At 38.3% G+C, this 26,136-nt stretch overlaps 1 protein-coding gene across 1 annotated transcript in view; it reads right to left on the reverse strand.

The window, feature by feature from the left end:
* The window catches only part of ADGRB3 (adhesion G protein-coupled receptor B3), an 815,189-nt gene that overhangs the window by 380,428 nt on the left and 408,625 nt on the right, over positions 1-26,136 (reverse strand). Inside the window, exon 13 of the mRNA XM_032651211.1 lies at positions 24,827-24,935. Coding sequence (XP_032507102.1) covers positions 24,827-24,935 — 109 coding nt within the window. The remainder of the gene's footprint in view (positions 1-24,826; positions 24,936-26,136) is intronic.

A 26,136-nucleotide genomic window follows, 5' to 3' on the forward strand; every position in this document is an offset into this window, starting at 1 on the left:
TATACACGCTCTTTAAAATATTTAGTATTTAAAATTGTACATCTTTACCTTAAACCTACTTAGGAAGATGCCTAAGGTGACACTGTGGTTCTTCATGACCCTGCAGTGATTAATTAATATGAAAAACTATTTCCACACAGCAAAAATGATTTAAAGATGACTTTTATTTTCTCCTTCTTTCAGTCCCTGTACCAGACACTTGGACCAATCCAATCCTCAATTCCTTCCCTTCTTCACTGAAGTTCTCCAAAACCCTCAGGTAAAAATTTAGATGTAGTTAGTCTTTAGGGAACTAGGGAGCTCAAAAGAGGTAAGATTAAAAATGAATACCTTACATATATCCAGAGAAAACCATAATTCAAAAAGATATACCTGCACCCCAATGCTCATAGCAGCACTATTCACAATAGCCAAGACATGGAAGCAACCTAAATGTCCATCAACATATGAATGGATAAAGAAGATGTGGTATATATATACAATGGAATATTACTCAGCCATAAAAAGGAATGAAATAATGTCATTTGCAGCAACATGGATGGACCTAGAGGTTATCATACTAAGTGAAGTAAGTCAGACAGAGAAAGAAAAATAGCTTATGATATCATTTTATATGCAGAATCTAAAAAGTGATACAAATGAACTTATTTACAAGACAGAAATAGATTCACATAGATTCACAGACATAGAAAACAAACTGATGGTTACCATAGAGGAAGGGGTGGGGGAGGGATAAACTAGGAAGTTGGGATTAACATATACACAATACTACCTATAAAATAGTAACTAACAAGGACCTACTATATAACACAGGGAACTAAACTCAATATATTGTAATAACCTATAAGGAAAAGAATCTGAAAAAGATACAACATTATAAATCAACTATACTTCAATAAAAAAATAAAAGAATGCCTTAAAGTATGTATAGAGTATATATGTGTCTAGTGCTGCAAAAGGACATCAATGCAAAGCATGAGGGTACAATCTACGTACTTTGCTTCTGTAACAATTGCTGCATTAAACCAATCGTGGGTATTTAGATGATAGAGCATCTTTCCTCAAAAATTGAGAAAATGTCTTTCTTACAGAAGATTAAAGTAGTTAAAAAAAAAATCTCAAAGGACACAATGTCCCTGAACAAATAGGCACATCTTGAATGCTTCAAGAACTACCCGAAATTCACTGCATCGTGTTTTAATTACAACTCTAGATTTGATTTCTTATGCAATAAAATAGGTGACTCATCATGGATAAACCTTGGAACAAACCCAGCTGACTTTCAGTTTGCATTTTTAATGCTGTCATTTTGCATTTGGATATGCAGCATAAAATCCTCTGACAGCATCATATTTGTTATTGGCCAAGCTTTCAAAGGATTGAGGTTCGGTATAGATTTTTGCTCATCAGAAAGCATAAGCAAATTTTTGCAAATGGGTCTAAAAGCACATGAGCTGTTCTTCTGTTTTTGTTTTTTGTAACCACTGAGCTCTCCTTTGGTTCATCAAAGCAGATGGTGCTTCTAACCTGTTCCTGAGGAAAGTCATGAGGTTTTAGCCCTTTGTCCCTATTAATTGAGGTCCTGGACGATGGGGACTCTTGTCCTTTTCATCCTTGTAATATGAATGGCCCACTACAGTTGATCAGTTGCATCATGAACAAGAAAATAAGAAATAAATTAAGACTTTGGGATTAACATATACACACTGATATATATATAAAAAAATAGATAATCAACAAGGACCACAGGGAACTCTACTCAATATTTTGTAATAACCTATAAGGGAAAAGAATCTGAAAAAGAATATATAAATATAAATATCACCGAATCACTTTGCTGTACACCTGAAACTAACACAACATTGAAATGAACTATACTTCAATTAAAAAAGGACATAATGATGGGCTTTCCTGGTGGTGCAGTGGTTGGGAGTCTGCCTGCCGATGCAGGGGACACGGGTTCGTGTCCCGGTACGGGAAGATCCCACATGCCGCGGAGTGGCTGGGCCCGTGGGCCATGGCCGCTGAGCCTGTGCGTCCGGAGACTGTGCTCCGCAGCGGGAGAGGCCACAGCAGTGAGAGGCCCGCATACCGAAAAAAAAAAAAAAAAAAAAAAGACATAATGAGAAAAAATAAGGCATCTGGAAGGAAAATGCTAGAGAGTGAAAGTGTATGGTAAATGGTGTAGGAAACAGCAGAATGGGCAAATGAGTGCCAGCAGAGGTAGGTGGCAGTTTACCAGAGTGGGGTAAGTGTGGACTCTGGATCTGGGCCCTGGATTCAAATCCTTGGTAGTTTAGGCTAACTATGATATCCTAGTTTTTTAGGTCCGGTGCCAGTTCACCTCTGATATTTTGTACAATTATGATTAACATCCCCTATCACTCTCAAAAGTCTCATTTTAGAAGATAAATTCCAAGTTCATTTTATACGTTGTGTGACACTGGGCAAATTGCCTAACCTCTCTGTGCCTCAATTTCCTCTTCTGTACCATGGGAATAATAATATTATCTACCTCACTAGGATGCTGGAGGATGAAATAAGTAACTATATGCCAAGATGTGGGAGATGGGTGCCCAACTAGGACCTGGAGCATGGGTGGTCCTATGGAAATGTTGGTTATTCCATTAGGTTTTCTCATAATCACTTCCAAGGGAACTTGGGAACTACCTCATTGTATGTCCATAGTATGATAAAGTATTTGACTTTTACAACAAACATTCTGTTTTGTTTGTCCTTCAGTGACCTTAGGCATGGGATTACATAGTCAAAACTTAATTTTGACTATATTCAGATGATCAAAGGCAGGAATTGCATTTAAAATAAATAGAGATCATCCTTTAGTACTTTAATGCACCACTAGGGAGTGAATAAGCCTTCCTTTTTACTTATCCCTTCCCTCCCTCTCTCCCCCCTCCCTCCCTTCCTTCCTTGCTTTCTGATAGCTTCTGCCAGAGGCAAGGGGGGCCTTCTCTGGTTATTTGGCTACACAAGGTCAGTCAGGTTAAAAATCTATTGGCTGCATCGTCAATGACACATTCAATACTTCCGTTGCAGCCATGGCCACAGACCGCACAGAGAACTTCAAAAGCACTACTTTTAAGCACTGACCTAAGTGCTTAATGCAGTGACTCACATTCTATAATGAGTGGAGGGAACTCCCAAGGGAGGACACCTAATAATCATAGACCCTTCATTGTCGGGGGCGGATAAAGAAGAAGCTCTTTACGCCTAAAAGCAGTCCTTCTCATTGCTCCCTTCCATTGATGTCTCCCATATATTTAAGGTGCGCGTCATTTTTCATGTCGATTCAGAGGGCACAACTTACAAACGGGGTCCTGACTCATCAATATTAGAAAATCGGCCAGTTATCAAAATGGAATTGCTTGTGGAAAACATCACTCGATATTTCTAGGTGGTCACCTGCACAGTTTCAAAATCCTGTAAGTAAAACTCGGGAGGGAGGAAATGATGCATTGCATCCGTGTGTTAGAAAGCCACTCAACCATAATAGAAAAGAATATGAAAAAGAATGTATGTCTATGTATAACGGAATCACCTTGCTGTACAGCAGAAATTAACACAACATTGTAAATCAACTCTACCTCAATAAAATAATTAAGAAAAAAAAAATAAGGAACTCAGTCCTGCTCTTGAACCCATATCAAGCACATGGGGGCTGAGCAGAGCCGCTATGTAGTGTGACCCCCCTGGCACTTAGCAGCTTAAGAAGCCATTATTTTCCGATGGCAATGCTGAGTGGCTTGTAAACTACTGAGGGCGTTTGGGAGGGAAGGGAAGCACAGCTGATTTTATTGCATGCTTGCCATGGCCTTGGCACTGTCATTACCTGATTCCTTAACTGATTCAGCACATATTTACCATGTGGTTCCTCTGCGCTAGGCCCTGTTTCTAGCACAGCACTTGGCCAGATGCCTTAAACATGGTACCTTATTTAATATTTAAAACAAGCCCAGGAGGTATTGGTGTTGTCAGTATCCTTCCTTTCTTAAATGAGGAAGAGGACACTTAAGTGGTGGCATTGTGATTCAAATCTCAGTTGCCTACTCAGAAGTATAGGATTTTGTACTGTGTGATGCAGTTTGATTATACCTAACACATAAACAGCAAATTTACTTTGCCTTACTGTAATATTTTTGCACTAAATATAAAAGACCGACATAGTGACTCAGTTAGAGGAAATAAAACTATCTTACTTGCCCAACAGAGAATCAAAACTAGGCACCACTGAAGGACAATGGTTATCAAAAGGGAATGAAGATATTATATATACACACACGTTAATTGGTCCATCATGATCTCCAACATCGTTTCCAGGAAACACTCAGACATTCAAACAGAGAGATTTTTAGTTTCTCTCCTCCCCACTCCATTTCCCCCATTTACTCTGTCTCCTTCCCAAAGGCTGGGATTGGAGTGTTGAGGGTTGTGGGGAAAGAATAGGCTCCCTGAGAGCAGCCTGTAGCCACCATTTCCTAGGAAACAGAGGAGGTGGGAAGTGCGTCTGCAAGGACCAGGGTGCTGAGAGCTGAGAGCATCCATCAGTTCAGCCGCCACCATCCCACCTACAGGGTGTAGCATCCCCACATCCTAGAGCAGCACACAGAGATTTAGTTGAGAAACGTTCTTCCCATTAGGAGTTCACAGATTTGCTTTAAGAGAAAAAGCAGGCTCCCCTGATATATAAAAGTAGACAAACTTGATGGACAGTCAAGAAAGTAACCATGTGGCAAGTCAAAGACTTTTTTCAACTTGCTAGTTTCCAATGACATATTATACATAGTGAAACTTTAAATAATTAATCATTTTGTGTATTCCTTTCTGGCATCAAAATCGAAAAACCTGTGAATTATTTGGGAATTATCAGTTTCAGATTCTGTTTATTATCCATTAGCTGGTTTCAAAGCCTGGGAGCCTCTGCAGCACAAGGCCTGTTTCTTATTTCTGCTCCTGGCCTTTTGGCCAGACTTCAGTGTTCTCTATGGAGGATTTCCTCAACTTCTTCTCAGGTCACTCCTATTCTCCAACATGTAATCCTGCTGACACACATGTTTACATGATTACATGGTACCTCCCCAGGCAGACACACCACGCTTGTTCAAGCTGAACTCTCTCAACCAGGGACTGGCAAGCTACAACCTACGGTCCAGATCTGCCCTACCAGCTGTTTGTGGATGGTCTGCAAGCTAAAAGTGGTTTTCACATTTTTAAGTGGTTGAAAAACATCAAAAGAAGAATTGTATTTCTTGGCATGTGAAAATTAAATAAAATTCAAATCTCAGTGTCTACAAATAAAGCTTTATTGGAACACAGACACACCATTCATTCACATGAAGCCTAGGGCTGCTTTTAGGCAACAAGAGCAGAGTTTAACAGTTACAGCAGAGACTGTACGGTCCACAAAGCCTGAAATGTTTACTATCTGGACCTTTACAGAAAAGGTTTGCCTACCCCTGTTGCAGACATATATTGGAGAAGCTATTTTTAAATATTACAATCTTTCTTTGAAGAGAAATATTTTCTAAAATATCTTATTTTCTGCACTTTTTCTGTTAACTATTGCATGTTCTTTCTGAAGGCCTTTTTCTTTCTGTGCTATGTAAAATTTAATGAGGGAAATTTAACCTGATTATACCAATTTTCTTTCAGTTTTTTTTTTTTTTTTTTTTTTTTTTGTGGTACGTGGGTCTCTCACTGCTGTGGCCTCTCCCGTTGCGGAGCACAGGCTCCGGACGCGCAGGCTCAGCGGCCATGGCTCACTGGCCCAGCCGCTCCACGGCACGTGGGATCCTCCCGGACCGGGACACGAACCCGTGTCCCCTGCCTCGGCAGGCGGGCTCTCAACCACTGCGCCACCAGGGTAGCCCCTTCTTTCAGGTTTTAAAAAGGGTATGTCACTTATAAATTTTCATCTTCTCTACACAAGTAGTTCATGATTTCATTCCTCACATAAATACAAAACAAAATGTGATATGCAGATAAATTTTGCATGTATACCTGAATGGTAAAACCAAATCAATAAAGAAAATGCTTTAGGAAGTAAATTCTCCCTCTTCTCCCAACCAGTGAAATGAAGAACAGTATTCCTGTCCTTCCTTCCTAGAGGAAGGACCTTTAGATGATAATAAACCAAGTATAAACAAATGAGAGAGTTTGTGTATGCAGCATTGTGTGTGTGTGTGATGTATTGTTTTGATATCTATGGGTATTCAAACCTTACCAGGGGAGTGAGGCAGGAACCTGCGAGAAGACAAGCACCCATACAGTCAGGAAACAACAACCAAGGTCAACAATCCCAGGGCTTCCCGAGACAGTAATCATCCATCCCCAGAAGAGTGCTAGCAATGCCAAGTGCTACGACTTGACAAAAGAACGATCATCGTAGACTCAAGAGTTCTGTCTGGAAATTCATTCATCCAGCAAACTTCTACTGAGCGAGGCCTGAGAGTGTTGCAAGCAGGGTCTTACCACTGAGCAAGAGACACAAAGTCTTTGCCCTTAATGAGCTCACAGTCTAGTGGGGGAATGCACACAGTACGTTAGTGAAGAAACAATTCAGATGATTCAAGGTTGTGACAGGTGGCATGAAAGAAATAACTGATGAGATGGCACGTGGTCAGTCGGCCAAGAAAGGCCTCTCTGAAGAGGGAGAATGTGGGCTGTGGTTTGACAGCTGAGTAAAAGTTAGGGGAAGAAGAAAGAGCCTGTGCAGACCCAGAGCCTGCAAAAGGGCTGTGATGTTCCAGAAGTATCAGAATAGCAGTGTCTGGGGTATGAGGTGAGGGAACTTACTGTGCCCTAGATAAAGAGTAATGTTTTTAATAGAGCATGAAGGTTTAGGTAGAGAAGCAGTCAAACAAAGGGCTGGAAATGACTCTTTAGGCTAAGTGATCTGAGATCTGGAGCATGATCAAATTTAGAACTTAGAGATGTAAACTGGTTGTCTTCTAATTAGAAGTAATGTAAACAACGAGGTCTTACTGTAGAGCACAGAGAACTATATTCGGTATCCTGGGATAAACCACAATGGAAAAGAATATGGAAAAAGTTGTATACATATACTGAGTCATGTGTTGGTACAGCAGAAATTAACACAACATTGTAAATCAATTATATGTGAATAAAATAATTTTTTAAAAAAAGAAGTAATAGTTGATAATGTGGACATGATAAGTTCCCCCCAAAGAGAGAATACAATGGACAGATTCATTCATTCAACAAATATCAACTGAGTACCTATCACATGCCAAGCACAGCTCTGGGCACTGGAAATACACCAGTGAACAAAACAGTTAAAGTCCCTGTCCTCGTGGGACCAGCATGGTACCTGGGGAGAGACAGGGAACGAACAAACAGAACTAGATCTAATGTCAGTAACAGTAAATGATCTGCTAGAGAATGATGAGTTGGGTCTGGGACCTTTATTAAATAGTGGAAGCTTCTTTGGTCGGCTGGCCTCCGTGCAGACACCTGCAAAAGAGACATGGTGAGCTGTGCCGACATCAAGAAGATGAAAGAAAAGAGGCTGAGAAGTGTAGTTTAGGAGAGATTCACTTTTAGAGGGTAAAGAGAAATAATCAGGGAAAGACACCAAAAATAAATGGAGAGAGAAAAAGATAAACAATAGTAAACTAACTGTGAAACAGAAAGATGTATCTTAATAATGCCAACGTGGCTTTACAAGAAGTCAAAGGCTTTATAAAGATTATGGAAAAGGGTCACTGGTTTAGAAAAAGGAAAACCATACTCTAAACTTAGGTTCTGGCCATGCTCTACTGCAAAGTTGGTAAACTTCCTATAAAGTGCCAAAAAATAAATATTTTCAGCTTCAAGGGCCACCGAGTCTGCTAGGAGGACCTGGAAGCCGCCCCAGACAATTCATAACTGAATGGTCATGCAAGAACATGTGTATTTAATCATAGAAGAACAATTATCTGATGTGACCAGTATTGTGGTTCTCTAGTTCAACAAAGGTTTTGGGGGGCAAAACTCTTGATTTCCCACCACCAAAGCACTTCTCCTCCATATTCCTAGAAGGTGCCACCAGTTACTCAAGATGTTTGAACCAAAAACGCAAGGGTTGTCCTGGTTTTCCTGCATCTCCTACAACCACCCATCAACACCATGCTTTTTCCCTCTGTCTCCTTTCCAGATTCCTCTGGAAGCCTCCAGTATCTCTCACCTGAGCTAATTCGAGGGCTGCCTGACTGGCTTCCTTGAGTCCACCCTTGTTCCTTCACGTCCTCCTCTCAGAAACCAGAGTTAACTTTTAAAAATGTAAATCACACCATGTTGTTCTCTCACTTGAAAGAATTCAGTGGCCCATCAGTGCTTTTAGAGTAAAATCCAGATCCACATGAGGGCCTCCCAGGCTCCGCATGGCTGGCGCCTGCCTGTCTGTGGATCACAGCCAAACCGCTGTCCTGCTCGCTGCCCCTGCTCTTTCCTCTCCACCACAGGGCTCTTCCTCTCCAACTAGAATATTCTTTTCTACTCGTATCCTCGAGTGTCTGCTAAACTGTGTTTTCCTTAACTTGGTCTGTCTGAACCACACAATCTAAAGAAGTTTAGCTCCCTCATTCCTCCCTATTATATCGCCTGTTTGTTTTCTTTATGGCTCTATCATAAGTAAATATTATCCAGCTTTATGTTGATTTATTATCAGCCTCACACACTGGACTATAAGCTCCAAAAGGAAAGGAATTTTACCTATTTACTGATATGTACTAGGGTCCTAACATCTAGTAGGTTTGACACAGCTCCTTGTAACTTTTTGTAATGAATGAGGTTTTCCAAAGGCTCACTAGCAAGCACTGGGGTTTAAGGTGATATCTTTGGTCCCTGAAGACAAAGACACTTGGTTTTCCAATTACTTTGTGATCTTTGGCAAGTCATTTATTTGCGTTTTACTTTGACCATCTGTAAAAAGTCAATAGCCTTTCATGAGGATTAAGCCAAAGACAGCTCATTTCTTATACACAATAGGACATGATATATGCCAATTTCCTTTTATCCTTCCCCTCAATCATTCTCCACCTTGTATAAAACACCATGGAAGATCCAAAATTTAAAAAGAAAACAATCCTTACATAGAAAGAAACTACAACCTGGTGAGACACCTGTTTCACACAAATATCTTCAGTATGGGCCAAATGGGTATAAGAACTCTTCTTCTGAACTCCAAACCTGCCTACTTCAACTCTTCAATGGTATGTCTCCAGGCATCTCCAGTGTAGCATCTCTGGAGCTTAACTCTTGATTTCCAACCACTCTTCATCAAAATATTCTTTCCCTTAGCAGCCTTTTCCATCTCTAACAGGGTACCTCCACCTACCCTTTTCTTAGGACACTAAACAGTAAGTTATCCTCCACATTCACCTGCCAGAAGCTCATTTATCACTGTGGTCACTGTTTCTCTTCCAAAACGTAACTCAAACTTGGCTCCTTGTCCCCTCCTTGATGGTCCCCCAAGAGTCCACCAAGACGTGGAAGCAATCTAAATATCCATCGACAGAGGAATGGATAAAGAAGATGTGGTACACATATACAATGGAATACTACTCAGCCATAAAAAAGAATGAAACAATGCCATTTGCAGCAACATGGATGGACCTAGAGATGATCATACTAGGTGAAGTAAGTTGGACAGACAAATATTGTAGGATGTCACTCATATATGGAATCTAAACAATGATACAAACAAACTTATAAACAAAACAGAAACAGACTTGCAGATATTGAAAACAAACTTATGGTTACCAAAGGGGAAACATGGGGTGGGGGGGAGGGATAAATCATGAGCTTGGGATGAACACACACACACTACTCTATATAAGATAGCTAACCAACAACAACAAAAAGAATGACTGTTGGGAGGAAAATGAATACAGGAGCTCTATATTTGTGAACATTGTTTCTTTCCCCTCAAGCTCAGAAAACAGTTTTGATTTTTGGATCATAAAACCAAACAACCCAAAATAATCCCCAAATAACAATTACTCTTCCTCACTACACACATGCATGCACAAACACGTAAAAGCACACACTCTAAGACTGAGTGCTTTATTTCACTACAATAAGTTATATGTCATTAAAAAGGGCACATAAACCAATTACAATTTTGCTTTGCCTATGTAGTCTAAATTGTACTGCTCGATAATATACTTACTTTGCTGTTAAGAAATTGATATTTTAGAAGTAAACATTATATATTTCTAATCTACTAGGATACTTTTTGAAATATTATGGATATACATTTTAAAGATGATAGAGGTTATCCTCTTTAGTAAAAATATTATTACGTTTTAGGGAAGGCAAAGAAAAAATTGAAAGAGTTAGGGAAAGTTAAAAGAGAATTAATCAGGCAATGAGTTTGGGGAAAGCAAAAGGAGACTGCCTAGAAAAAAGGAGAGGGCAATTAAGGCTCTCAAATAATGAAGACAAGATTCTTTCAAAGGAGGAAGGTTCATACTTCAAAAAGTAATAAAGTAGCCCAAATGGATATTGAAGTTGACCATTAAAACGTTCTGTAGTGGCAAAGGAAATGTTTCAGTATCTTCGTCCCAACTATATCCCCCTGTATTCCTGCTGCACTTTAGAGCCCTTTTAATAATTTCAGCATATCAAGCTTTATTTGATATCAGAATATATATTTGGATATATGAACTTTTATCCAATGTAAATCATTCCTGTATGAATTGTTCATTCCCTACGACTATAACATCCTATTTTGTAGTTATCAGCTGCAACTTGAATAAAATTACTGTCCAGTATATAAGGTTATGTGACCTTTACAGCCTGTTATTATTGGGTTTTCAATTCAGTTTAACTTTTATTAAAAAGTATCTTCATTCTTTGATGTAACTTTGAAGGAAAAAACACGACTTGTCTCCTAAGCCCATAGTATGAATTTTAATGGTATCTAAAAGAACTGCATTTCGGTTGCTAAATATTTTAGGACATATACACAAGGGCACACTCATTCACACCTGCTCTCTCGTATTCATATGCCACCAACCAAAACAGGAGATAAAATTAAAGAAAACACATTAAACTAACCACATAAGTCATTAGTTACATATCTAAATTTAAAGTTCTTCACATGAAAAATTTATGTGGGCAACAAACAGACCTCATTAGGTTTCTTCAGACCATGAGCAATAGAAAAATATTCTGGACTATGCAAAAGACATTATTTAAGGACAAAAGAGAACTAATTCATTTATGAATTCAGGAAGATTTAGCACTAGAGAATTATTTAATGCACCTATAGAGACAGTTGATACAATTTTGCAGGTGATGGATTACGTGTTAAGGGGCAGAAATTATAAAATTAAAGCCGAAAAAATTCTTCTGTATAAATCATTCAGGAGAGCTAGGATTTGACTAATGACAAATAAATACATGGAAGAGAGGAGCTTCTTAAGATAGCAAAGTGCAAGTACCAATGAAATGTTTTTGGGCCATTTGTGTCACTACACTACAGAAGACAACTGCATAACAAACTATTTCCAAACAGACAGGCATGGCACCAGTGGTTTCCCATTTAGTTACAGTAACTACCTAGAAGTCTGGGATCCTGGCTGCTTTGTTAAATAAACAATAAGTGTACAATTGAGATTAAAAATAACAACAACCACCAAACGCTTAGGGTCTTAAGTTTAGGTAGCAACTTTGCAAGCTCTCTGGAGGAGCAGACTGTACATATGGGGATGGAGTGACCTGACCAAAGTCACATACCCTATCAGTAGCAGAGTCCATATCTGGCCCTACATTTGTCCACTATCAATTACTGAGGGACTATTACATGCCAGATGATGTGTATATCTTTAATCTTTATAATAACTCTTCAGGAAAGATATCACTACCTCTACTTTAGAAAGGAGCACACTGAGGGATTTAGAGACGAAATAACCTGCAGAAGGCCAGTTAGTTGTGATATAGCCAAGGTTTGCAGCCAGTCGGGCTCAAAAGCCAGTGTGTTTTCTTGGATACAGAACAGCATCCCTGCTTCCACTGTGTTAAAGAGCATCAGTCTTTAACTTTAATCTGGGAGTCAGAGTTTTCTGTCAAATTCAGATGAGAACCTCTTTTTTTTTTGGAATTCAGTGAAGGAAACAATGAAGAAGAAGAACAATTTAGCACAGAATTCTTGATCTAACCAAATAAAATAAGACATTTGAAAAGGTGAAACCATAAAAAGAAAAAAATGAAAAAAAAATGTTAAAAGGGAATTAGTACTTCTTTTCTCTTCGCTGGTTATTGTTGTAGAGGCAAACTGCTATTGCCATAGAGATAAGCAATTATTGCCATAGAGACAGTTAAAATGGGACCGTATTTCACATTCACACAAACTTATGGCAACATCCTTCTAATACAGTCGAACAGCAAAATCAGAAAGATGGCCTCCTGTGTGACAATTGTAACATTCAAATGTTGTGTTTAGTTGGCTTTAGGTTTTATGTTTCTATTCTAGCCTATAAGTGTGAGTCTATTAGATCCCGAAGGAACTGATTCAAAGGGAAGAATGAAGCCAGACTGGGAAGACCTATCCTTCCAGCATCTTTCAGAGGCAGCATCTGCAGTGAACTAGGAAGCCATCCACTTTCCACCATGGCCCTGTGCTAATCCCACCCCTGAAAGCCTTTCCCTGATTGGAACCCTCCTCCTGATACCCAGCTGATGGATGGAGGCAAAGCATGGATTCCTTTAGGCAAAGCTCTTCACAGCTTCCTGAGGGCACAAGTCACAGTAACTTCTCTGCAGAAGCTCATGTTCTCTACAGAGAATAGTTAGAACTCAAATCCAAAACCTTTGTGGTTAGGTCTAGATGTCAACACATGTGAAACCCAAGAATACTGTTTGCATTCTCACCAGAAATCTTAATTTTTGAAATCGTGGTTTTCTATCTCAGGACAGCTTCCACAATTCTTGTCCCATACACCAAGATGTAGCCCTAAGACATACCTCTTCACCGTCTCTGTAACACACATTTCATCCTTTAGGCTTTAAACTCTTCTTCCTTAGATACGCACAGCTATGCTAGAAGCCAGCTTGTCCTCTGCTTTTCCTGTTCCTGCTTCTATACTGCTGAGCACCACTGTGACACTGTATGTTGTACGTTTCCTACTGAGGTTTGTGTGACCTCATTAGATTTCTTCAGACCATGAGCATTTTCCCTGTAAATATAAAATCCAACAGAAATGATGGGCCTAGGCCAAAGATTTGGTCTTTACCTAGGCATTCTCCCCCAGACAGTTACTGAAGGGATGGAGAATGAATGAATGACAAATGTGTTCACAAAATTTTCACTGGCCAAGATATGTTATAAAAGATTCAGAAAAAAGCATCATTCAGGTATCAAAAGGTTAAGCCTCATTTTACTTTGATGTAGAAATACAGAATACATGAGTAAGATTTCCCTAGAGTCATATCAAAAGCTACAGTGAAGTTCTTTATGTGACAGAAGTAGGTTAGCGTGTGGTTGGCTGAGCAAGATAATGAAACAAATCTTTAACTTTCAATTACTAAGATGCAAAGGGATAAAAATGCATCCACTCTGGGGCTTCCCTGGTGGCGCAGTGGTTGAGAGTCCGCCTGCGAATGCAGGGGATATGGGTTCGTGCCCCGGTCCGGGAAGATCCCACATGCCGCAGAGTGGCTGGGCCCGTGAGCCATGGCTACTGAGCCAGCGCATCCAGAGCCTGTGCTCCGCAACAGGAGAGGCCACAACAGTGAGAGGCCCGCGTACTGAAAAAAAAAAAAAAAAATGCATCCACTCTGAATGGAAAGCACTGATGAGAACACATCGCATGGGTGCCCTTAACACTCTGGCAGCAAGGTTGTATCATGAGTATTTGTGAAAGTGTTAATTTGGGAAACACTGTATAATACAAGGGATGCTTTACTAAAGCTTTTCTTGGAAAGCCTGAGGAATAAAAGTAGAAACAAACAAATAAAAACATTTTCCTATGCATTGTACTCAAATGGCACTTCTGAAAAGCGTTTCTTAGAATAACAGTCACTGTCTGATACTAAGGAATTTTCATTAAATGGATACTCAGATGATGCACACATAAGGTAATATAAGAAAGGAGGCATGCCAAAGTAGCAACATGTAGACTCTCTATTCTTTCTTTTCTAATATATATTCTTTTGCATATTCTTTTTGGTCAGGGGAGGGATGGATTGGGAGTTTGGGATTAGCAGATGTAAACTAGTATATAGAGAATGGATAAACAACAAGGTCCTACTGTAGAGCACAGGGATCTATAATCAACATCCTGTAATAAACCATAATGGAAAAGACTCTATTCTTTCTTAACAGTAAATTAAACCAGGGTAAAGAAGTAAAAACTATTTAAGATCCAGATACCATGTGAGAGATTCACAGCAGAGCAGTAGTTCGGATTAGAGCTAGCCATTGGCAGAGTACAGGGACACTAGAGGGAAAGTTTAGGGCATCTAGGTTACTCAAAATGAGAAAGAACACCTATTAACAATGTTTTCTAGTTCAATTTTTTTTCAGGGACAAGAAGTACTATTTAATAATGACTCCATGAATAATTGTGTCCTTGAGCATGGCTGTATAAAGCAGATTAGATAGATAAACCTGGAACTATGTAACCATGTAACAATTATGTAACTATGTAACCATTATTATATGTAACTATGTAAATATTATGTAACTATTTTCACCCCAGTTACCTTCTAAAAGAACACAGACCTACTGTTAATTTGAAGCGCTATCCCATGATGAGAGTTTTCTATGTTGAGGTCCAGGGTTGTAATTATGTAAGTATTACTAGTAGAAATAACATTTTTTAAATTGAAGAGATAAATGTTTGCAAAGACCTTTGCAAAGATCTTTGCAACTCGGATAATAAACTTTTATTTGTTATTTATTTTCCAAAAAAACTTTAAAAAATACAATATAGCTTAAGTAAGATGAAGTTGACAAGTTTATGGCTGGACTTAGTTGATCCATAAGTGTTCTTCCATTCTTGAGGTCCCAGGACTTTATAAATAGAAGAAAAAATACAAAAATGGTAGGAAAGGTAGAATTTATTTCATGTGTTAACTGGCAGCTCAATCTGTCAGCTTTAAAAAAGTCATTTGGTTTTTTTTTGGTTTTTTTGTGTGTTTCTGTTTTTGTTTTTTTAAAGAAGATGTTGGGGGTAGGAGTTTATTAATTAATTAATTTATTTTTGCTGTGTTGGGTTTTTTTGCATTTCTGTGCAAGGGCTTTCTCTAGGTGTGACAAGCGGGGGCCACTCTTCATTGTGGTGCGCGGGCCTCTCACTATCACGGCCTCTTTTGTTGCGGAGCACAGGCTCCAGACGCGCAGGCTCAGTAGTTGTGGCTCACGGGCCTAGTTGCTCCATGGCATGTGGGATCCTCCCAGACTAGGGCTCGAACCCATGTCCCCTGCATTAGCAGGCAGATTCTCAACCAGTGCGCCACCAAGGAAGCCCTAAAAAAGTCATTTTAATGAACAATTTCATTCTAGCTTTTGACCAAGGATTCAGAGGGTGTAATGATGACAAGAATGCTCATGGCTTCAGAGGATAGAGTTGCTTAAACTGCAAGAGCAAGTATTTGTGTTGGACTCAGGAACAAGATTACATAAAAAAGAAACAGCATGGTGACTATAATCAACAGTCGTCTATTATATATTTGAAAGTTGCTAAGAGAGCAGATCTTAAAAATTCTCACCCAAGAAAAAAAATTGTACCCATGTGTGGTGATGAACGTTAACGAAAGTGATTATGTTAGTCATTTCACAATATATACATATATTGAATCATTATGTTGTATACCTAAAACGGATACAATGTTATATGTCAATTATATCTCGATGAAAATACTTTAAGGAAAAAATAAACCAAAGAGATTGCTTTGGATCCTAAATTTTAGAGACATTTAAATGGCCACCAAAGGAGGTTTATGATATTTGCTTATAGTATAGAGATTTGGAAATTAACCTGTCTTGTTTTTGTAGTTGGGTTCGTGGAGAGGTAGTGGAAACATTTCCTTGACAATCTCTTTCTTGCACACCCTATTTCTAGCCATCAGTAAACTTGGTCAGACGTACCATTAAAATACCTCCAGCATCTGGCCTCTTCCCACTATTTCCGCTGGCATCTGGTCCAAACCACAGAGCTCTCTCGCCTGGCCTATTGCCATAATTTCCCTCCCATCGCCCTGTATGCACTCATACCCCCAACAGTCCATAGTCAGAATGGTCCTTTCAGGACATATAACAGATCTGGTTGCTTTTCTGCTCAAATCCTTGAGTGGTTTTGCATCTCGTTTAGAGACCTACAGTCAAACGCCCTCCAAAGTCTGGTCCTCACTCCCTTTCCACCTCTCTCAGCCCCTCTGTCAGCCACTCCACCATCAGTAGCCTCCTCCAGGCCTCTACGATGCCAAGCACGTGGACACATCCTGGCCTTTGTGCTGGTTCCTTCTGATGGAGATGGTCTGTCCCCACATGTCACCATGCCCCATGCTCTCAAGGCACCCAGGTATATACTCAACTAGCACTTATTCCCGACCACCCCCCCCTTCCTCTCTCCCCTCTCTGTCCCCCTTCTTGATGACTTGTCTTCACATCACTTAGAACCATTGGGCATGTCAGAGGGTGCTTGACTGACCTCTGTCCCTGCCGCAAAACACAAGTTCCATGAGAGCAAGAGCTTCATTCGATTTGTTCACTGAGAAATGCCCAGAACCTAAAACAGAACCTGGCACCCTCTTAAAGCCAGTTAGATCCATGCGTTATTCCCAAACTGTTACACCGACATTAGGGAGCATCTAAATGGGGTTCTCAGTTGGGTAGAAGGGAGCCCATCATATCCCCGTAAGGAGTATGTCTTTCCTACCACTAAAAGAGTCTGGTATGGCCCTTTCTCAGCAGCCTCCTCAGAGCACTTCACCTCAACCATTTGGAATAACTGTATCACAGAAAATGCAATGAGATAATTCCTAGTAAATGAGAAATCATCAAAGAACTCAATGCTGCATATTATTCCAAGCCATAGTTTTAAAATGCTGCTTGAACTATTTATTTTCTCAATGGAACCAGTATGTTAGTATCATTTAAAGAAAAAAACAGGTATTTTTAGTTTGTTCTTCCTGACCTACAGAAATACACACCATTTGCTTCACAAGTCTAGCAAGAAAAAGTGTAGTGAGCCAGGCAGAGGAGGTAGAATCTGACACTTCCAGACTCAAGTCTAGCTGACTGAACCAACGTCAGGTGCTACAGATAAACAACAACAGCAAAAAGATGTTAAATTGTGCATTTTTCAGGCTCGGTGCCAACTCACTACAGGCATCTTTCTTCCAAAGAAAGGAAGTTAAACAAGTGATGGAGGTGTATGATCCACAAAATGAAGCAGTGACAGAAAGGAAAATAGGCCTAGAAAGAGGAGCCACTTTACTTTTGTAATTACATCATCAGATTGAAGACGGGTTTCTCAATTGAAGAACAAGATATTCTCTAAAGGAATGATTAAATTTACCAGTGAGTGTAAGAAATAACACAGGTTTGATGTTGATGAGCCAGCATTGTGGAGAGAAAGATGTCAAAATTGCATCATGTCATTCTTAAGGTTGAATTTGGACTCGATTTCAGAAAACACCAAGTATGAATGTTCATTCTGAAAAGCCCAGCATTTCATATTTCTAAACAAAGAAGAGACAGTGATATTTAGCTTGGAAGAGAAAAATGTCTTAACATTAATGTTTTCAAGGCACTGGTCTTATTAGATTACTAGAGAAAAACTGGAACTATACTTTCCAGAATATTCTATCTCTAAGGGTGTACATAGGGGTGACTTCTGAAATTCCTTACAGCCAGTAACTTTAATATTCTGTATCTTGAGACTTTCTTAGCCTAACAATATTCCTTTTTTATCTGATACTGTCAACTTTGAAGAGTTCCTAAGGAACTGTTGTGAGATAGTGTTAAGTGGATGTAGCAACATTGATCTGTGCAAACTAAATCCTTAGAGATAATTGTGTTAAAATGTTACGGGTAAATCCATTGAAACCACCTAAAGAGCTTGGAAATTTAGATCTTGTTCATTGTGTCTGCACTTTTCCTGGAGAACTCTTACATTTTACCACCAGCAATCACATAAGATTTTTCTTAACTCCACTACTCTGAACTTTATTAGCAATTGATATTAACTACAGTATTGTTCTGATATGTTCTCTCTCTCCTATTAATTACATGCCACTGATTTCCTACTGCCCTGTTCCGGAACCCCTTATACCTACTTCCTCTGACTATTCTTATTCTGATATCTGTAACGATTCTTTGTTGTTGTTTTTGTTTTTCGCCTCAACATTGATTTCTATTCTATAACTTACATGACCTCTTCCTAGTATCATGTGTAAATTTTATTTGCAAACAAAATATATTTCTTAACTTGGTCTATGACTATACGTACTTTTTCAGGTAATAATATATCCTAGAGATCTCTCCATAGTCATATACAGAGATATTTTTATTGAGATATAATTGACATATAACATTAGTTTCAGATGCACAACATAATGATTCAATATTTTGATATATAGTGGAACGATGACTACAAGAAGTCTAGTTAACATCCATCACCACACATAGTCAGGAGTTGTTTCTTTTTAAATATAGGCATCATCTTCCATCTTACCCCTCTTATTACTGTCCTGATCATTGAAAATGCTTTTCTGGCTTCAACCATCACTTTTATGCAGTTGACTACCAAGGGTATATCATAAATTTGACTTCTCTACCAAAACCCAAGACCACATTTTATTTTTCCACTTGAGGGGTACATTTGCATTTAAACATTAATATGTGAAAGACACTCTCAAATGTTCATTGAATCAATATAATCCCAATTCCTCCCTTCTCTCTGACACCACATTCAGTTACGGAATGCCATCATTTCGACCCTCAGAGTCTCAAACTGATATAACTACATTTTGGTTTCTATTCTTACTACTGCTAACTCAAGTCTTCATTATCTCCTGCAAGGATTATTATAAAAAGCCTTCTGGTCTCTGTGTTTAAAACATGTTTCAATCTCAACAAATTTTATTTCTGCTGTGACCTGTGTCTTTCCAAGGCACAGCTCTCACCCATCGATGAAGCCTCAGGAGTTCCCTACTGTCTTCGGAATCGGGAAGCATGTGACACCATGTCTCAGCATGCCTCTCCAAGTTTATTTCATTTCCTTTATCTCCATACATAGGTGTCTTTATCAAAATAGACCACGTATCCCCTAAGCACTATCTCAGCTTGGACAACTCTATACTGTTTTTGCTAAAAGAATGTTCTGGGATGTCACCATCTCCTTGTCACTCACTGTGTCTCAGGTTGGACTGTCAACAATCCAGCCATCCTTCAACATCTACACTAAATGATTCCTTCTTGAAGAATATTTTCTAGTTCCTTACATGGAACAACATCTCTCGGAATGAATCTCTGTAACATTTGGTTTCCATGACACACACCAGAGTGCACTTGGTATGTTATTCATCTATGTAATTCTTTTATGCCCACAACTGGACTGCAAGCTCTTTGTAGATGAGAAGCTTATTCATTTAATGACCTGAATCACTAAGAAAAGGCTTTGCTTATAGTAAGAGACAAATTCTTTTTGTTTTTAATTGAACACAGTCAGTGGGCTGCAACATACATCACATGACAGATCCTCCTTGAATTCAGTTTGGTGAACACAATTCAGGTTTTAAGTCCAAAACTAAAACACTTAATTTCTAAAGAATAGGCTATTCTTACCAACAAGGCAAACACAATATGCTACTTGAAGTGATTATGGAAAATAGATGACTAGAGTCATAATAAAAAACTATAAAACACGCTGCCACAACTTTAGACAAATGCTCTAGAGCAGCTGTCATCCATGCACTTGTCCTGTAACTCTGATCAGGTGAGGTCGCATACATCCTGTTCTGTCTTGGGAACTGCAAACAGCTGGGCCTCAAACAATGTGCTTGTCTCCACTTCAGTGCATACTCTGCTTTGTTTTACTTTACTGCCTCCAAAAATTCTAAATATCTCTGAATCATGAGTAATGTTTATCCCTTAATTCTATTTTATAATAGAGAGAATGGACAGTTTCAAGAGACAGTGGGGGTTTAATTTGGCAATTGGGAGTTTCCAGAGGCTTTTCTTAGGGGAATTTCAGGAAAGTGATGAGAGAAGAATGGGGCTGAAAAGAACCGAAGAGGAAATGTTTGGAGAGAAAGCGTAGAAAGTCAGTTTAAACACTCTTCAAGAAATATTCTTGTTGAAGAAAAATAACTTGAATGCACGTTAAATAATATTAAGATATAGTCCCCCGACCTAATCAATAATAAATATTTTTAAAATATATTGAAAAATTCACATTTTTCACTGAAGAAGATCACTTGCCTGTACAGCATATTTAGAACATGTAGAATACAACTCTAGGATAAACTGAGGCATATTGAAAATTTAAATCTCTCTGTAGCACATCAATTTTTCATATTCATTCATTTACTGAGTAATTATATAAGCTATTTAGTAGTGTTTCCTAAGTGCTCACTAAATTTTATTCATTATAATTTATCATGTGTCTATTTTGAATGTCATATTCATATGTGATATGAAAAATATTCAATTACTTTATAAATGCATTGGCTTGTTTAACATCTTTGTTCATAGAATACTTTTTTCCAAGGCTTGTGTTAATAAATTTTTGAGGTCATAAGTCGTTTGAGAAATTGAGCAAAGCTATGGACCTGTTCCCTCCCACAATGAACATGCTCACCTTTATACCAACATACTCATAGTTAGCATATAAGAGCATTTCAGTTATCAAAAGCTGATACAGATACGGACACTTTTCAGATAAAAGAAACTTCAAAACTTTTCATTTGAATTATTTTGGAAGAAAATCTTTCCAAGACATGTCACTCATTTTCTATCTTAATCAGATTATAGAAACTTTTATCTTGATGAAGAGTGCTGTTCCCACCATATGGGCTCCACTCTGCCAGATTCTTTCAGAACTTCTTTTTCTTTATTGTTTCAGGTATTCTATCTGCTATGTATGTGATTCTAACAGCACCATCTCTGCTCCCAACCCTTTCTGTCAAAACCAGGAACCAGAAAACAGAAAGCCCAAAACTATTTAAAGTTGAAATAAAATAAGCTATCTGCAAGGTTCTGAGACTCTCTTATTAAATTGTATGGTCTTTCTTTTATTTGTGGTTATTCAACTCTGTCTCTTTCTTCAAGAGCTTATCTCTATTCCAGAAAAGTGAGGTGCTGTGCGTACAGGCTTTATAAAAAAAAATTTGTAGTCTCTATAAGACATGATAATTTTTAGAAGTTCTTTAAGGAGTCTTTTTAAATTTAATTTTATTTATTTTTTATACAGCAGGTTCTTATTAGTTATCTATTTTATACATATTAGTGTATACATGTCAATCCCAATCTCCCAATTCATCACATCACCACCCACCCCCTTCGTTAAGGAGTCTTATTCCAACCCACTGAAAAAAAAAATGGACATAAGCAATAAACAAACTTTCTTAGTTACCTAGTCTCTATTTATCACTAACATGCTGTGTGTATGTGTGTCTGTGAGCCTGCAAGCATGTGTGTGTGTGTGTGTGTGTAAGCTTGATGTTGGATAATTAATATTTGGACTTAGGACATAAAACAAATGCCAACTCACACAGTTTACAAGTTGTCACCACAAATTATTCTGTCTGTGTGTCCTTGTCCAAAAACATTGGACATATCTGACACAACACTATAGTCATGCTTTACATATACTAGTATCAAACTGGATACCATGAAGAATGTGAATAGTAAGTGAGTATTATTTATATTACCCAATTTGATATGAGTGGATTGTGATGGTTAATTTTATGTGTCAACTTGACTGGGAGGGGGATGCCCAGATGGCTGGTTAAACCACATTTCTGGGTGTGTCTGTGGGGGTATTTCTGGAAGAGACTAGCATTTGAATCAGTAGACTGAGTAAAGCTCTCCCTCACCAATGCAGATGGGCACTGTCCCATCCATTGAGGGCCTGAATAGAACAAGATGTCAGAGGAAGGGTGAATATGCCCTCTGCTTATCCTGGACATCCATCTTCTCCTGCCCTTGGACATCAGCGCTCCTGATTCTTAGGTCTTTGAATTCAAAGTGGGGCTTAACACCATTGGCTTTCCTGGCTCTCAAGCCTTCGGGTTTGGACTAGAATGACACCATCAGCTTTCTGGGCCTCCAGCTTGTACAGAATGGATCTTGGAACTTCTCAGCTGCTGAAATTGCATGAACCAAACTCCCCAAATAAACCTATTTCTATGTACCTACAGATATCCTATTGGTTCCGCTTCTCTGGAGAACTCTAATATATGGATATACTTTGGAAAATTCTTAAATATTATTGAGAATAACCTTCTTCTGGTCATCAAACAACAGTAAGTCAGTCCCTCGACTAGTATTTGGAGAAACCAAAATAAATAAAATCTCTTTTGGGTGGTGTAATAATGTTTGGGATACTTATTCACAGAATATAACCTTTTCTTATATGGATAATCAGTGAAGCGATCAGCAGGCCAAACAATCACGCTGTCCTTGCACAAGACTGAACACAATATAGGACAATATTGGTTCTATTTGCAGCATTAAATTGCTTTGTCACTATGCTTAATATACTTCTTAAAGATTAGTGATGATAAAGGAAGTAGGCAAACCTAGGCAAAGCATGATTTTAACACAAATTTTTCAAAAATACAATTTTGGTAAGTCAAAAGAAAGGTAAAGAGGAATAAAGATTTGCAATTTATTGATATTTATGGAATTTTTGTCATAAGTAATACTAGTACTATAGGGCATTTGGTATGCTGTTATTCAAACAGCCTACTTTAAGTTCAAATTTAAGTTACTAGACTCTTAAGATTGGTTTTGGTTTTTAAAGTTTTTTCCAAACATATTCTGAAGAAGTGCCATGTTTTGATCTGATAAAACTTTTAATTAGCCATGCATTTTAGAATTAGGTGCTAAGATTAACAAAAATCAAGAAAACAATAGCTCTTTGCTTTTTCCCCCCTCTGTTTTTCTTTTAAATTACTATTGTCCAAACTGGCATAGCAGCCTTCCTGGTTCTTTCCTCCCCCAAAAAATCATAGGCCCTTAGAAGAGTGGTTCCATCTTGAATGACCAGCGTCCCCAGAATCTCTCTAGGGTTTTCCTTCCATGTTCCCTAAACTCATAGCCCAACATGCTACCCCTTTTTCCATGGATTTTACCCTTCCTCTCTTTGCCCAGCCACTTTTGGAATGGACATTTAATTTGAATTTTCTCTGATTTTTGAATTCATCCTTCAATAAAAATACTATTTTCGGTCACTTTTTCTTCTCCTTGCCCATAGCAAGGACAGCTCCCTTCATTCGTGAACCAGCACAAGCTGCTGGACATCTACTCTCGGCAAAAGTCTGGGCCCTCCACCATCTCTGGAAAGTGGATTAAGGCATAACTCTAACTTGTAAGGCCTCAAGCTGCATGAAGATGGCATGTGGGCATGGAACTGTCTGCAGACCTTTGAGGTCTCCTTTACACAGGTTCTCTTCAACTGAAGAATATTACCAGTAGTTAGCTATTACCAGTTACAAGTTGAGGTCACCCTGGCAGACTATATCTCAGAGTCAAATGAGTCACTATAGGACTAAAGGACCTTCCGAAGAAATCAAGTATAAAACGAACCACCAAAGCTGTAATCATAAAAACGTTACGTTGTATACCGTGTGAACTCCCCTAGTTAATCCCTTCCCGAAGTTAGGTCTCCTCTTGATCTAGAAACTAAAACTTAAACATCCTTTGAATAAGAATGTGAGGTAAGATATTGATTTAAACACATCTTTATCTCCAGTGAGTAGTCTTTATGTGAAGATTGCTAAAACATGACAATGAAAGAAAATCTGAGCCACAGTAACATCACAAGAGGAAGCTGTAAAGAAATAAAACTGTAAACCTGTATCAACTCAATGCATATACTATTTAGGAAGAATATTTCTTTGTTCTTGCAGTTTTTTTAACTACAAAAAGAAATGTGCCATTTAGTTAACATAATTGCTGTTGGCTGAATGTACAATAATTGTAGCACCGTAAGAGGCCATGTGGATGTTGCTTCTCTGTGTGATTCCTCCCTATAAGAGACAATGTTATAGACAGCTAAAGGAAGAAAGATGTTTTCACTTTACGTGTGCTAACATTACAGAATCCACTACAGAGACCCGAGAGACGCACCATGTCCTCGAAGTTACCAAGAAAACTTCAGCAGCAGTAGCATTGTGACAATGACCCCTAAAGGTCTCTGAAGCGTCCCACCCTTATGGAGATTCAGTACTTCTTTGGGACCCCTAGCAAGAAAGTGACTCGGCATCTTCATGAACAGTGTTTGTGAGACCACAAAGACTTATTTTTTATATAATCACATAGTATATACTATATATTTTCAATATGAGCAATAAACATTTGCTATATACGTGTACAGATAAATACAAGTAGGCTTAAATAAATGTATACAAATACACTCAGATGCATGCGAATGTGTGTGTGTAGGTATGTGTCTATAGTGCATATGTGGTTGGCCCATTGAAAACTCAGACACCAAATACCCACAATACATTACTCATGTAGACTCAAAGATATGAACAATGGGTATCACACCTAGGAATGTATGACTCAGATACTTGCAAATTTTTTTAAAAATTCAGTCAGATTTTGGGAAAACATCCTATTTCTTACCTACATTTCCAGTCATTAAGTATGAATTCTGAAAGTCCATCATCCCCATTCCAACAATGTGTATAAAATCTTCAATCACCTGCATTAACTCTATTGAGCCCGGATAAATCTACAAAAATAAGCAAAGGTTAGATGGAATTTTAAAAATCTATATAATAGAATATATAACTGGAATTTTAAAAAGACACAATGAGATCATAAATGAGCTCTGATTTATTTGAAGTCATTTCTCCAACTAGCAGCAGCTATATTTTATTTTACTTTTTAAAATTATTTTTAATCATTTTATTTTATTTTTAAATTTTTATTTATTAATTTATTTTTTAACCCATCTAACAATTGTATATTTTTTGAACTAACAGTTGAGAATGACATCAAATGTCAGCCAGCAAGAACTCTGGAGACGATATGATGCCGTGATTAATCCTTCATAAATCCAAGAAAACTCAAAATATCTAACAGATTGTACACTTAGAAGCAGCATGTCTTTACTTTTGATGGGTTCCTTTCCTCACTTAAATATAACATAGAACAAACACTGAAATTTGGGGGCTTTTTACATTTTGTTTTACTTAGCATCTGTACAATGAACACTGGGGAAAAATCATTATTATTGCCATCATGAATATTTACAGACTATTAAGTTCACTGTAAAATAACTACCTTGGGAGAGACATTTATTTCTAATCATTGTAATAGCTGCTGTATGAATAGTAGTGTTGGCAATACTTGCAGGACCATAAAACAGCTCTAGTATAGGTGTTTCACATGTACATATGTAAGACACGCCCAACACCATCCGCCTTATACACTGCAAACAGATGAGTGTTTGCTTAAAGATGACCTGATTCTGGCAATAGCTCACAGTGAATGGAATGTGAGGTCCATTTGAAAAGACAAATGAATTTTAGCATGTGTAACCCATCATGCTGACAAAGTCAGCCTGCATTATATAACCAGATTAAAGCAGAAAGTCTTTTGAAGTTACATTCATTGCTTTTTGCCATTCAGCACCACTGCAGCTTCAAGCCATGAAAAATTTAAGTGGATTAGAGAATTTTAAATGGCTTTGTATTTGCAAAGGCTTGTGCAGAAGGGGGAGAGACACTCTGATTAGCAGAAAGACATGTCGGGCAGGGTGGCCAGCAGGCACAGTGTGTATATTTTACAGGAGCTTGTGGCCACACCCATCCAAAAATCAGACACCTCGAATGCATCGTATACTTACTCACATATGGTTGAAGACATGAACAATGGTTATTACAGTTAGAAACGTATGGCATAGATAGCTGTACTTTTTTTTTTAGTTT

This window comes from Phocoena sinus, chromosome 12, assembly GCF_008692025.1.
Source record: "Phocoena sinus isolate mPhoSin1 chromosome 12, mPhoSin1.pri, whole genome shotgun sequence".
NCBI lineage: Eukaryota > Metazoa > Chordata > Mammalia > Artiodactyla > Phocoenidae > Phocoena > Phocoena sinus.